This window comes from Sebastes umbrosus, chromosome 4 (assembly GCF_015220745.1).
Source record: "Sebastes umbrosus isolate fSebUmb1 chromosome 4, fSebUmb1.pri, whole genome shotgun sequence".
Classification (NCBI taxonomy): domain Eukaryota; kingdom Metazoa; phylum Chordata; class Actinopteri; order Perciformes; family Sebastidae; genus Sebastes; species Sebastes umbrosus.
The window spans coordinates 9,730,534-9,743,376 of record NC_051272.1 but is presented as its reverse complement, the minus strand read 5'-3'; the positions used below and the strand labels follow the sequence as shown (position 1 = coordinate 9,743,376).

Here is a 12,843-nt window from a genome sequence, read left to right as displayed (position 1 = left end):
AGAGCCCATGGGGGTGATTCAAACGCACCTTCGTACCAACAAAGAAGAGTGCCAACACGATTGAACACTACTTCAGCAATTTGAAGGCAATATCCAGATAAATGTTAATAATCATCCCAATATTTAAGCATGCATTTCACTGTGTCTGTGTGTTGCTTGGCAACCGTTCGGCTATATGTCGCTGAAGAACTACATAGCTTGGCGGAAGAATGATTTATGTTATCAATAAATTATTGCATATTTTGTTGCTGTGTGTTTATTTTACGAAACCTTGCCAGGTACATGTGGTAACCGTTTTATAAAAGCAATAAGCCACTTCCTCCTCGTGCCTTAACAACGCCCCTTAGCTGTTGTAAAATCACTGTAAATCAGGGCCTCTCGTGGCTTATCTCTTAATTGCATTACCCGACCACAATAACCGCAGCATGACATTTTTGTACTGGCAGTATAGCAAGTCCCTAACCGGCCCGAATAGAGATAGAGATAAAATTGTCTTGCCTCATAGTAGCTCCTCACAGCGTTGCAGAAAGCTTCATCCGCCACAATCTGAGTTTCCCCGTTGAGGAAGGCCAGGAAACGCTCCTTCACCGCCTGCAGCTGCTGCTTGTTCACCTGAGAGAGACAAGAGATGATGGAGGAGGAAGATGAAGTCAGAGTTTGGGAGGAGAAATGAGAGGAGAGATGTTGGCAGAGGAGGGTGTAATCAATTAGAAGCAGATGGAGAGGAAGATCAGAAGATGGGAAGAAGGCAGGACGGATGAGAAACAGAACAAAAGTACAAGATTAGACTCATTGTTAAAGTCTGACACTGTCATTACAGAGAAGAGAGGAGCCTCATTATCTAACAAATGTCTTTCATTAGGAAACTGAGTTCTCCAAAAACAACAGAGGAAGATGAATGTGTCTCCGTGTGGCTGGAAAAAAACTTCAGACGTGGTTTGAGGCTGATGGAGGTTCTTAAAAGGAGCATACTGAAGATTTATCCCATTAATACAAACTGCCTTTATTGCACTCCACTGCTGTACTGTTTCACAGTCATGAGGTTATCCAGTTGGGTTGGTTTCAAGGTGCTAAATTAACAATATTGTTGCAAGGTGGGGTGCAGGGACTGTTTAGTACTGATATATAAATGTTTATGATGGGTTACACCACATAACCTGCGTTCCTTGAGAGCATTGCTGGAGTATGTCATTTTTGCCCCTCTCACTTTTATTGTTAGAGGTTCATTTTCTCTCTAAAGCCTCTCCAGACAGTGCCCTCTTACTGTTCAGCCACCACAGTCCACATACAAATGTTGTTGTTGTCTAAGTCAACAAGTGTTTTGCAGCTTGTTTTGCTCTGGGTCCCGCCAGGCTACAGACAGGCTGCCCTACCTTAGTGGTTATGGTTGTTGGAGCTGTATGCAGCCTAAAAGGAATATCCTTTAGGATTCAGAATCGATTCACCAAAATAGATTTTTGTATGTTGTTAATAAAGGTATGTTGAGAGAACAAAAACAGCAGAACTCAACAGCAAGAGCACAGGACGATGTGCTCTCAAAAGATGCATACGCCAGAGTTATCTTGTAGATCATCTTTAAAAACAAAACAAGCGTTTGGGTGAATTTTGGCAACCCAGTCGCCAGAAAAACTGTTGGAATTGGACGTTTCTGCAACCACGGATATATTGAATGACGTTTCTGACGCCCTGTATCACGCCTGCAGAAACGCACAATGCAACATGGTTAACGTTTGAAACGATTGGTTAGGTTTAGGCAACAAAACTACTTGGTTAAGGTTAGAAAAAAAGGTCATGGTTTGTGTTCAAATAATAATTTAACATAAAATAACGCAATGCAACAACTTAACAAAACCACTATAGTTAGATCTAGGGAAAAACAACATGGTTGAGCTTAAAACAACTACATTTGTACAGTGAAAATTACACTGAAGGTTGTGAACACGGGACACGAAGGAACAGCTGATTGTAATGTGAGACAGGGGACACGAACAGCGTTCTCCTGGGAAGTTGATTTACCTAAAAAAACAGGATCCTCTGATTTACAGACGTCTCTTTATACATCCATGGCCACAGACTCATCGGCGATCTCAGTTAAAAATCGCGGTAGCGCTACCGCCACGCCATCTAGTGGCTGTTGTCAAAAAAGCACCGGAGTTTCGCATCTTTGCTTTTTTACTCTTTGCCCTCGGGCTTCAGGAACAATTAACTGATTAATCAGAATAGTAATTGTCAACAATGACGTGATGATGAAAATAACTGCTAGTTCATCTACCTGCTCATCTTCCTATCCACCTCTTCATCTACCTACTAGATTCAAGTATATATTTTAGTGAAATACATATTATCCAACAATAACAACATTTTTCAGAGGAGCAGTTCAGTAGAGCAGAGCGGTCATGCCAGAAAAGAAAAAATCATTCCCATAAATGTCATCGGTCTTGGTAATTTCTGCCCAGTGAACCACAGCTGACATATTGTGTTGAATGAGAATTTTAAGTTTTCATGAGCGACGGAATCACCAGAAGCCGCGGCTCATAAGCTGCATATGTATGAGGCGTCAGGAGGACGGCGGCGTCGAGGGGGGAAATTAAACCATTATTCTTCCGCTTGTTGCAACACTGCCAGCAACAAATACATTCTGGGAGTCAAAGTGCCAATTTCCAGCTACACAAAGTGAGCAGAGACTTATCTCCTGCCGACAGCTTTTTGTGTGGGCTCCCTCGCCTTTTCTGTGTCTAAATGGAGCCGCCGTGGTTCGCCTTTAACCATGGGAGAGGAGAGGACGGGGGAATTTATGGAAAGCAGCAGGTTGTGACCGTTCACATTCAAAAATGACTCAAACGCCATCTAACAGGTTGAAAATGTGAAACGTAGTTCATTACAGATAAGGAAAGTCCTGCTAAAGGCCAGTGTCACAGTGAAATGTGGTACGACAGCAGCAGCAGCAGCAGCAGCAGCCTCCTATCTGAGGACGTATTTATGCTAAAACACACATTTGTCTTCACAGATTTGGGGTACAAAGGATGTCAGAGTCAGACCTGTTTGCAGATCTGATTTAATAAAATGGTTTAGCACCAAGACCTGAGCAGAGAAGAGAGAGTGAAGAGACAGCAAGCAGTGAACGGGAGACACTATGAATAGGGACATGAATAGATATCACCATGAAACTTCCCCAGTTGATTAATTACATTAAGACAATTATTTTTTTGTATTAGAAGTTTTCTTAATTCTTTAATCTATTTGATTTGTTTACATAGACACAAATTTCCTTTTTTGGTGACAACTTTCAACAACGTATTTTTCGTGCGTTTTACCATGTAGATCGACTTGGTTAGGATTAGGCAACAAAACTACTTAGTTAGCTTTAGGAAAAGATTGGAGTTTGAGTTTAAATAAGAAGTAACGCATTTAAGTACGGAAGTTATGTGACAAATAAATCAACTCTGACTTGTTCACACGGGACACAAACACTGGTTTCCTGGGTGAAAGTCCTGTTTTCTTTGGCTCACCCATTTACCCCGACCTCCTCGCTATACGGCATTTGCCGCTCTTTATACTTCCCGGTTCACAATTGTGTGAATTACATATGAATTGATTTCGTGCTGACCATCATGAAAAACATGTGAAATTCGTGTTTATGTACACAAATCAATACATTCAATTTCGTGAGTATTTCAGGAACTGCTGTGCAACTGGGCTGTAACTTTTGATGAATTTAGGAGAAATCTACAGACGCAAGTAGATAAAGTAGTAAAATAAACACCTAAATGTGTATTTTGGATGTTTTCTTTCCACTAGTCTGAAAGAAGACTTGTTATGGAAGCACAATAGCACAAAACCTCAAAATTGACCAGTGCATGACAACTACGTTATTGCCTCTAGTTCAAACAAGGGAATTTGAATAATTTATAGTATATTACAATATATATTGTTCTATTAGGGCTGTAACGGTTCATGTAATCATGCCTTACAGTCACGGTTCAGTGCATGTAGATTACATGTAATGTAGACTGATGTATATAATGCAGAACTACGAGTCCACAAGCAGTCAGCATATAAAATATTTATATAAAAACAGGTTACATATCAGGATTTTGTTCCCTGCAAATCTGTTCATAACAAAAGGGAGGAACTTTCTTAAGTATTTTATGGACTAGAAGCTCTGAACACCTTTCAGACTTAATCCTTAGTATTTAGGTTGTGATTTTCTATTCCAAAAACTGATTTGTGGTTTCAATCCATCCACCTTTTCAGAGCAGACACACAAGTACATAATGTACTTTCTTCCCCTGAATAGAGATACTCTGCAACTACAAAATCATTTCCTGTTCTGAAGCCCTTTGGTTGAATTTCAGAGCCTCTCCTCTCTTTTTTTCAGGTGACTGCAGCAGTAATGGCTTCCCTCATACAAATGCATCCTGCCAATGAAATGAGGGGCGACAACCTGAAAAGAAGCTGGATATGCACTGTGAAAAGCCGGCTGTCAGGTTTCAGCTGAATTTCTGTTCGTGCCTCCTCGTCTCCTCTGCTTTGTCCAGGAAATGGATTTATCTCAGGGGGTTTATAAGCGGACAAGGCGCACAGAAAACATCTAGGTGGAGGTGTCATTTTCCCCTCAGGGACGTCGCTCCACATGCTGGACTCAAATTGCCGTTCTTTGAAAACCTCCCTGCCGAGTAGAACCACTCTGAGGTCAGCGGGTCAACGTCTCTAAACGTTCAGGGAGCGTTGGTTCTCAGCGAGCAGAGAGGATTAGCTGCTGCTGGCGGCTTTTCGTTTCTCTGCAACACTGAGAGCTCTCCGTCCATAGCAGACACCACAACAGTTTTCCACATATATGGAAACAAGATTGATTGGATTATATTCACCAGAAGTATAAAACATTAAAATTTTTGGGTTGCTGAAAAAATAGTTAATAAATAATGCCTGGCAATGACTGATATATTTGACTACAGGACATCTCTGACTACATACATGCTGAAAATCAAACATTCTTACAGTGTAAATTTAGATATTTTCCAAAGAAAAAGTCCCTAGAAGTGTATGATTCAACTTTTTCCCATGGTCTAGTGTTAAAAAAGTTAACAAAAATTGCAATAAATCATAATATGTATATTGTATATATATATAATGGCAATACTTAAAAATTGCAATGCATATCGAATCGACACTCAAGTATTGTGATAGTATCAAATCGGGAGATAAGTATTTCGTCTCAACCCTTGTATTTGTATGTTAATATGCAAAATGATCTTTTCTTTACTCAGCGAAATACAAGAAACCTCAACAAAAACAAAAAGCTTTGCATGTATAGTACACAGGCGTACGGACAGAGCAACACCTTAATATTACACTTTGAGATAATAATTAATATTGTCTGGTTGCTATTTGTCCATATTTAGATTTATTAGCTTGTCTTGTTTTGAAATCTGAGTTTTGGAAGTACAATTTCCCGAATTTGGAGGCTCTCATAAATGTATATAGGAAGTATACTGTTGCCATGAAGTCAGTGAGTTAGCTGTAGGCTACAGCTTGAGCCACGCTTTTTAAGCGTATATTTATTTACATTTTGGCAAACTGGCTCCATTAAAAGTATGCTGAATTAGCTATTAGCAGTTGTAATGTACCCATGGATGTACACACAACTATCACTGGATTACTTTCATACTGAATAAGACATAAAAACGTGATGGTTCTCAGGCAAGCTCTGGAGTTATAAGGGGGGGGGGACTTTTTTCAATGATTTCTAAGCCGATGGATCACACTAAATCTATAATCTGCATCATGTCTGATCATCTTATCGTGTCTGATCTGTTCAGATTTGAGTTATGACTCAAAGAAGGAGCATGAATTTTAGATAAAGAGGAAAAATCTGAAACGATTTGACTGCAGTGTCAGCGCTGTATGAACAACATGATCCACAAGAAACTGACCTGATAACAGTGGATTCAGCTGTTGAAGGATCAGACTATGCGGAATGAAAGTTGTAAAGCCCAAAACTTCAGTGTATTGAACGATATCAGTATCTGTTATGCAAAACAAATAGTCAGAGTGATGCCTCCACACTAAGATGTGATTTGAGTAGACCAGACAGCCAATCCTAGGAACTGTCAAACTGTCAATCCTCATGAAACAATCCCAATAAAATCAAACAGCAACATGTCAAACTGACAACATTGATCAGATGTGAAGAGACAAAACAAACTAAAAAGTCTACAGTTCTGTCATCAGTAAATTTCACGGTAAATGGTAATTTATTGAAGCTGTAGTCTTTCTATAATGTAGTGGCATTCAGTTCAGACTTGAGCACGGTTGAAGTGTTGGGGATGTTACAAAGACTGACTTTTCTAGCTCCAGAAACTTTTCCCAGGAATCAATGCCTAAATGTAGTTCCTCTGTTTAAGGTCCTTGCCCCCCAAAACAGTCCATTCTTTCTAGAGAGCTGAGCAGAAATAGATAACCATCCAACACTCAGCAGATAGACTACATTAGAAACAGGTAGGGTCGGGTATCCTTTGGATTCTCAATTCTTTGACAACATTTAACAACACCAATCACAGAGGAACCTTTTATTTCTAAAAACTTGTACACAATTCATATTCATAATAATTCACTTCATACAGTTTATGGAACCTGTTAATTTCTGACAGTTTCATTTGGTTGCTGTTATAACAAATATGATTCAATAATAATCTGTTAAATTCTTTTTTCATCCACTGTACTGTAAATGTAACACTGAAACCTGACCAAAAAACACAGGGGCCAACATATGCCTGGCCAGTAAATACAATCAACAAGTCAAATATTTTCCAGTCATTGCTTCATGAGCGGCATGACTACAACTGATTTACTCGTGTCTGACTCTACTGACAGTCCCGGGAATGTAGAAGAGTCCATATGAACACCCCCCTCTTGTGGTGTTCAAAACCTCGTAGGTAGAAAGTTTCTGAAAGCTCAGAGTTCACCAGTTGTGACGTGTTTGTTGATGTCAGAAATGGCGGTGGCCATGGAAGTTCATTTTTGGTAGATGATAAGTTAATATATTGCAATTTTAGTCTATAGTATTTAGTCTTTAATATAATTTTTCTTCTTAAATGTATAATATGTCTAAGGAAAATGTTGATATTCCCAACGGCCTCATCTTTTTATCTATCATTATGTCTTTGCGGTTCCTATATTATGTTACCCGCTCGCTAACTTGCTAAACTCGGTGGCTTCTAGATGCCGACAGTGACGTTATTATTGCCGTTGCTTAGCAACATTTTTCTCATCACTTAACCACTTGAACGCCAAGCATATTGTGTTCACGACTTCCCATGTCTTAACCACGAGCTCACAAGTTCCATTTGAATCAGTCATTCAGATGTGTTGCAAAGACCGACAGCAACAAGTAGAAGTGACCTTCATTTCTGGGGTGTAGTTCATGTGAGGCTCTCAGTTAAGTGAAGCTATTTAAATGAAAAGCAGCACTCAGTCACATTGCAGTTGCAGCTTTTACTGTGACTCAGGCGCATATTCAGACACAACAATGACATGTTAAATTGCCGGAGCATTTGCATAACAAGGTGCAAAGTCTGAGAAAGGCTAAAAGTAGACTCTTCATAAATTAATTAGCACCTTTGTTACCACTCTGAAAAACACCTGCTAAACCTGCTATAACAGCTCTGAGTGTTGAGGAGGACAAGTTTCCAGGTTAGAGCAGAGACTCTGCTGATGGGATGAGACGACAAGTTTAACGGTTTTTACTTTTCCAGCTGTGACGGTCAAGTATCCGACCTGCTGCTCCTCCGTCAGGGGGAGATCAACGAGAGGAGGTGACACAGGTGTGTGTGTGTGTGCCTATGTAGTGCACATTAACGTTTGTTTATGCTTAAGGCTTTATACTCTAGGTTCCTTCCTCTCGGAGGAGATGATATGGTTATCGAGGACAGTTAACAGCTTATTTGGGCAGCAGCAGGGACCTCCCGATGGCGGATCAATAAACACAAAGAATATTCTGTTTGTGTGCGTATGTGTGTGTGTCATGCCTCTACAGAAAAACGACCACTTCTCTTCGTTCCCGGTAGCACTTTCAGCTGTCAGGATCAGGATGCAGCTAACGTGAGAAAACACAAACCCAGCGACAGCGAGACATATCTGTCAGACGTCTGTGATTAATGGACGGAGGGCAAAGTGTATGTGTGTGTGTGTGTGTGTGTGTGTGACCACGAACACGCACACAAACACACACACACACACACACACACACAGGATGGGTAATCTTCCCAGAGCCTGGGTACACAGAGGTAATTATATCAGACTGCATTTCCACACCTGCCTGGATCTTCTCTCTGCTTCGTAACCAACCAGCTCTGCAGTAATTTACCAGCTCTAGGGATGTCATGATACCAGATACTTAGAAGTCAATACCAATACTAGTGAATTTCCACGATTCTTGATACCAATTTGATACCACAGTAAAACAATAAATCCCATGTACTTCAACATACACTACTTTATTACCGTTGCATACTGGTTTTTGTTACGAAGTTAAACAGGTCATAATTCCCTCTCTATTATCTATTTCATTTGAACACATCATGATAATGTTACAATTTACCTTCGCCCAATTTTCATTGTCACTTTTACTGAACAGAGCCTGAACGCATCCTGATGTAAATGGCACCTCCCGTGTTGAAGTCGGCAGGATGAGAGCTCAGTTCCGTGAGTCACAAGAGTTGTTAGTCAGTGAACTTAACGCCAACAACGACCGTTTCCTAACCCTAACTTAGTGGTTGTGTTGCCTATACCTAACCGCCTGTGAAAACGGAAGTGTACTTTGAAAGGACACTATGCAAGTAACGAGCGTATATTGACACGCCGTCCCTGGTCTGTCCGAAAGTAACGCAAGAGAGGTACCCTGTGCACCGTCGCGTTTTCAGAATTTTGACATCAACTTGGCACCAAAGTATTGGTTCTTGTGACATCCTTAGTATATTTTTTGTTCCATCTTCAGCAGGTGTCACACAGATGTCACTGCTGCACTTTATTAAAACATCATCATCTGTTCCTGAGACATCAGTTTCTGACCACAGCGCTGTTGGCAAGAGCCCTTTTATAATTAGGCACTGTTGCAAGGCAGTTATTATTTTTCTTTTTTCACACTGGCCACCAGCACAGTGGCACCACTCCAGAGCCCTACAACCTCCAGGCACCACACACACACCAACACACACACACACACAGTCACACACACACAGCCCACTGAGCCGTCACACCGTTTCCACAAATTGACTGATTGGTTTCTTTCTCTCAGAGACGTTTGCTTCAGACTGAAATAGTTTGTGCACAGCAGAAGTGACAGGAGGAGAAATGTATGTCCCTCACAGTCACTTAGTGTGTGTGTGTTCACTAACATCACACACACACACTGAAGCTCCTCGTCCTGCCAGGAGATACAGGTCAGGTAAAAACCTTGTATCTCCAACATGGAACAGAAAGAGGAAGTTGTGTCTTGTATTTCGCGGCTGCAGGTTTATGACATCGTTATTAGGGTTGTCAATCAATTAAAATATTTTATCTGTTCAAAACGTACCTTAAAGGGAGATTTGTCAACTATTTAATACTCTTATCAACATGATATGCTTGCTTTATGAAACTATATTTATATATTTATTATTGGAAATCAATTAACAACACAAAACAATGACAAATATTGTCCAGAAACCCTCACAGGTACTACATTTAGCATAACAAAAAATGCTCAAATCATAACATGGCAAACTGCAGCCCAACAGGCAACAACAGCTGTCAGTGTGTGTGTCAGTGTGCTGACTTGACTATGACTTGCCCCAAACTGCATGTGATTATCATAAAGTGGGCATGTCTGTAAAGGGGAGACTTGTGGGTACCCGCTACGGAGGATGGATAGACATGCTGCCGAGGTCCAACGTTTGAAATGCAGTTTCGGTACGTTTTGGAGGTGCTCATCGGCCGCTCTTACCTCAGCTCCAGCACCGACTCCGCACCGAGCTGCACTGTGGTTCGTTTATTTATCTAACGAGACTCTTCTCTTGTTTTTCTTTTGGGCTGAAAGTTGTGCGCTCCCCGTCTTCCAGACCTGTTAGAGGCCGGCAAACCTCCATACGGCATCGGCTGCTTTCCGTTGATTTATCTCCAGCAGGAGGAGACGGTAAAGAAGAGAGCCAGAGAGAGAGGTAGTCAGTGTGTTGTGTTAACTCTTCCGGTGGGATTTCGTGTAATTCACTGCGTTGATTGCACCTGTTCACCGCACACACAAATGTCATTGTGAAAATAAACACACTAAAGTAAGGTGGAGGAAACAATAAAAATAAAATGAAACCCCTCAGTTAGCCAATGCAACAAGTTGGGCTGGCTAACTACACCTAACTAGCTAACTAACTAGAAAGACAAACTGACAGATAAACAGATTTATCAGTTTGCTGCTGCTCTGAAGTAAACGAGCATGAGTGCGCCTGCAGCTTCTACTAAAGTCATACGTCTTATTCACATTTCAACAACAACCTTCTTTTCTAAAATTGGAAAACAGTGTAGCATAATCAACAAGAAATATGAAATATCATAGAAATGCCAAAATACACTGGAGGGGGGCTTTAAAGGACGACCCGCTCCACCCACTGAGCTACAGCCGCCCTGGAAAGGTCAGGGGGTAAAGGTTCGTCCTCTGGGGAGCAGCAATGTGATCAATACATTTCCTGACAGCCGTTCTGGAGGAAAGGTCAGAGGGTCTCCAAGATCAGTGATCTGCTGGGTTTTCATATGTAGTGAGAATATATTAACCAATGCAACTGTCTTTCTGCCAAGAAGCCCAAAGTTGAAACCATGAAAAGGAAAGGAATCCCAAAACTGACAGCTGCAATATTCAAATCCTGAGACTCATAATTTTCCTCTGAAAAAGGTGTGTAATCTTCCTCACTGTTTCACAATACAATCTGAATTTCCTTTAAAAGAGAAAACTAAATCATAGTTTGTAAGTACGCAGCAGCAACAGGTGAAGTCTCGTAGAACATAAATGAAGAAATATTTCAAAGTGAACTCCTGCTGCATCTGTGATGTCTCATAATGATTAGTTCATGTAGTAAAATAACACACCAGGCTGCTGTTGTCAGGTATTTTTACCCTGCAGCAGAGTTCAGTCTGCTGCAGCTCTAATCAAGGATCAGTGAACCTGAGAAGTTCATTATCAGAAAAAACAACCAGCACATCAGGTTCATCTCATTAGACCGCGTAAAAAAATACTAAGTGAAGCTCTCCTCGACTCAAACATTATTCAAAAGCTTAGTAATTCTGCTCTGGTTGGTTTGACACCCTGGATCCAAGAATATGACGTCAATTTAACAATATGAGCTTTCTTTCAGGTGTTCTTTGTCAGGTCTGTTACATTCCTCTGCTAGAAATAAACTAACCACAGGTGTGTAATGTATAATTTCACCGTTATCATGCAGTGATTCAAGTGCTGATTGCTTTAGAACTGATTCATGTCAAAGTAAAGTTGCACCTCAGCAAAGAACCTGACTTTTATCAGGTTCAAACTAGGGCTGTGTTTTGGCAAGAATCTGGCGATACGATATACGTATCATGATACAGGGGTAACAATTCAATATATTGCGATACTGTAAACAAGGCGATATATTGTGTTTTCTTTCAAAACTAATGAGGAAATAAGGAAAACTGTCATACTATAGAGAACACATCACCATATGTATAAAATCTGAGTTAAAACAAAAAGTCATTGTGAAATGATTACTATGGGGACTAACATCATTACACATCAATACAATTTGACTCATTGGATCCACAAGAGTCTCAGCTTTACAGTGATACCCAATTTATGTAATTCCAAGAATGTTTAGGGACCCCAATATGCAGAAATATTCAAACACACCATTTTAGAATAGGAGAAAATAATACATTTATACTGCATGCAGCAGTTATGTCTGTAAAGGGGAAACTCGTGGGTAATCATAGAAACCATTTTCATTCACATATCTTGAGGTCAGAAGTCAAGGGACCCCTTTTAAAATGACCATGCCAATTTTTCCTCATCAAAATTTAGTGTAACTTTGGAGCGTTATTTAGCGTTCTTTGGTACCAATTGATTCATTAAGGCCATGACACACCAGGCCTTCACTCTAGCTTTAAAACTGAGCCCGCTACAACTTCTGAAAGACAGAACAGCAGTCAGGTCCGCCGGCAGTCATCAGATTTTTAAAAAGGTTAATTCAAAATCGATACAGCGTTTTGGAGAAACGATAGTTAACGCAAAACATAAAACATAATATCGTGATACTCATGTGTATCGATATTTTCTTGCGCCCCCAGTTCAAACCCCACAGACAACATAAATCATATGACCATCAGGGATGTAAAAGCCATGAAAGGCCCTGCTGCTTGGAGGTTTTTCTATCTCAGTGAAATCTGTTTTCCAAACTGAATTTAATTCACTACATTCCTGAGCATCAAACTGTTCTCATGACGTCTGAGTCTCAGTCTTCTCTCTTCTACAAAGACATCAGGCTGTCTGTGAGCTCTGAGAGTGAGAGTGATCACTCCCCGAAGACAAACACTTCCTCCCCTCCCTTTATAAACACCGCCAGCTGACCGCTGCAGCAGCTCATTGTCCACTCAGACACAAACACCCGACAAACATACTGTTCTGATAAAACACATTTCTATGGCTTTATGACTCTCGCCGTCCTTCACACAAGCTGGCTTTAGGTGTTTAAAATGATGTCAGATCAGGTCAATTAAAGGTCAGTGAAGCTCTGTGAGTCTGATAATACTAGGACATTTTGTCTGATGGTAAATTACCCTCCCTATATC

At 40.6% G+C, this 12,843-nt stretch overlaps 1 protein-coding gene across 6 annotated transcripts in view; it reads right to left on the bottom strand.

Annotated features, from left to right (window-relative positions):
- The window catches only part of cadps2 (Ca++-dependent secretion activator 2), a 206,068-nt gene that overhangs the window by 160,426 nt on the left and 32,799 nt on the right, over positions 1–12,843 (bottom strand). For all 6 annotated transcript variants that reach the window (XM_037767073.1, XM_037767075.1, XM_037767076.1 and 3 more), the window contains exon 2: positions 499–612. In XM_037767073.1, the coding sequence (XP_037623001.1) occupies positions 499–612 (114 nt within the window). The remainder of the gene's footprint in view (positions 1–498; positions 613–12,843) is intronic.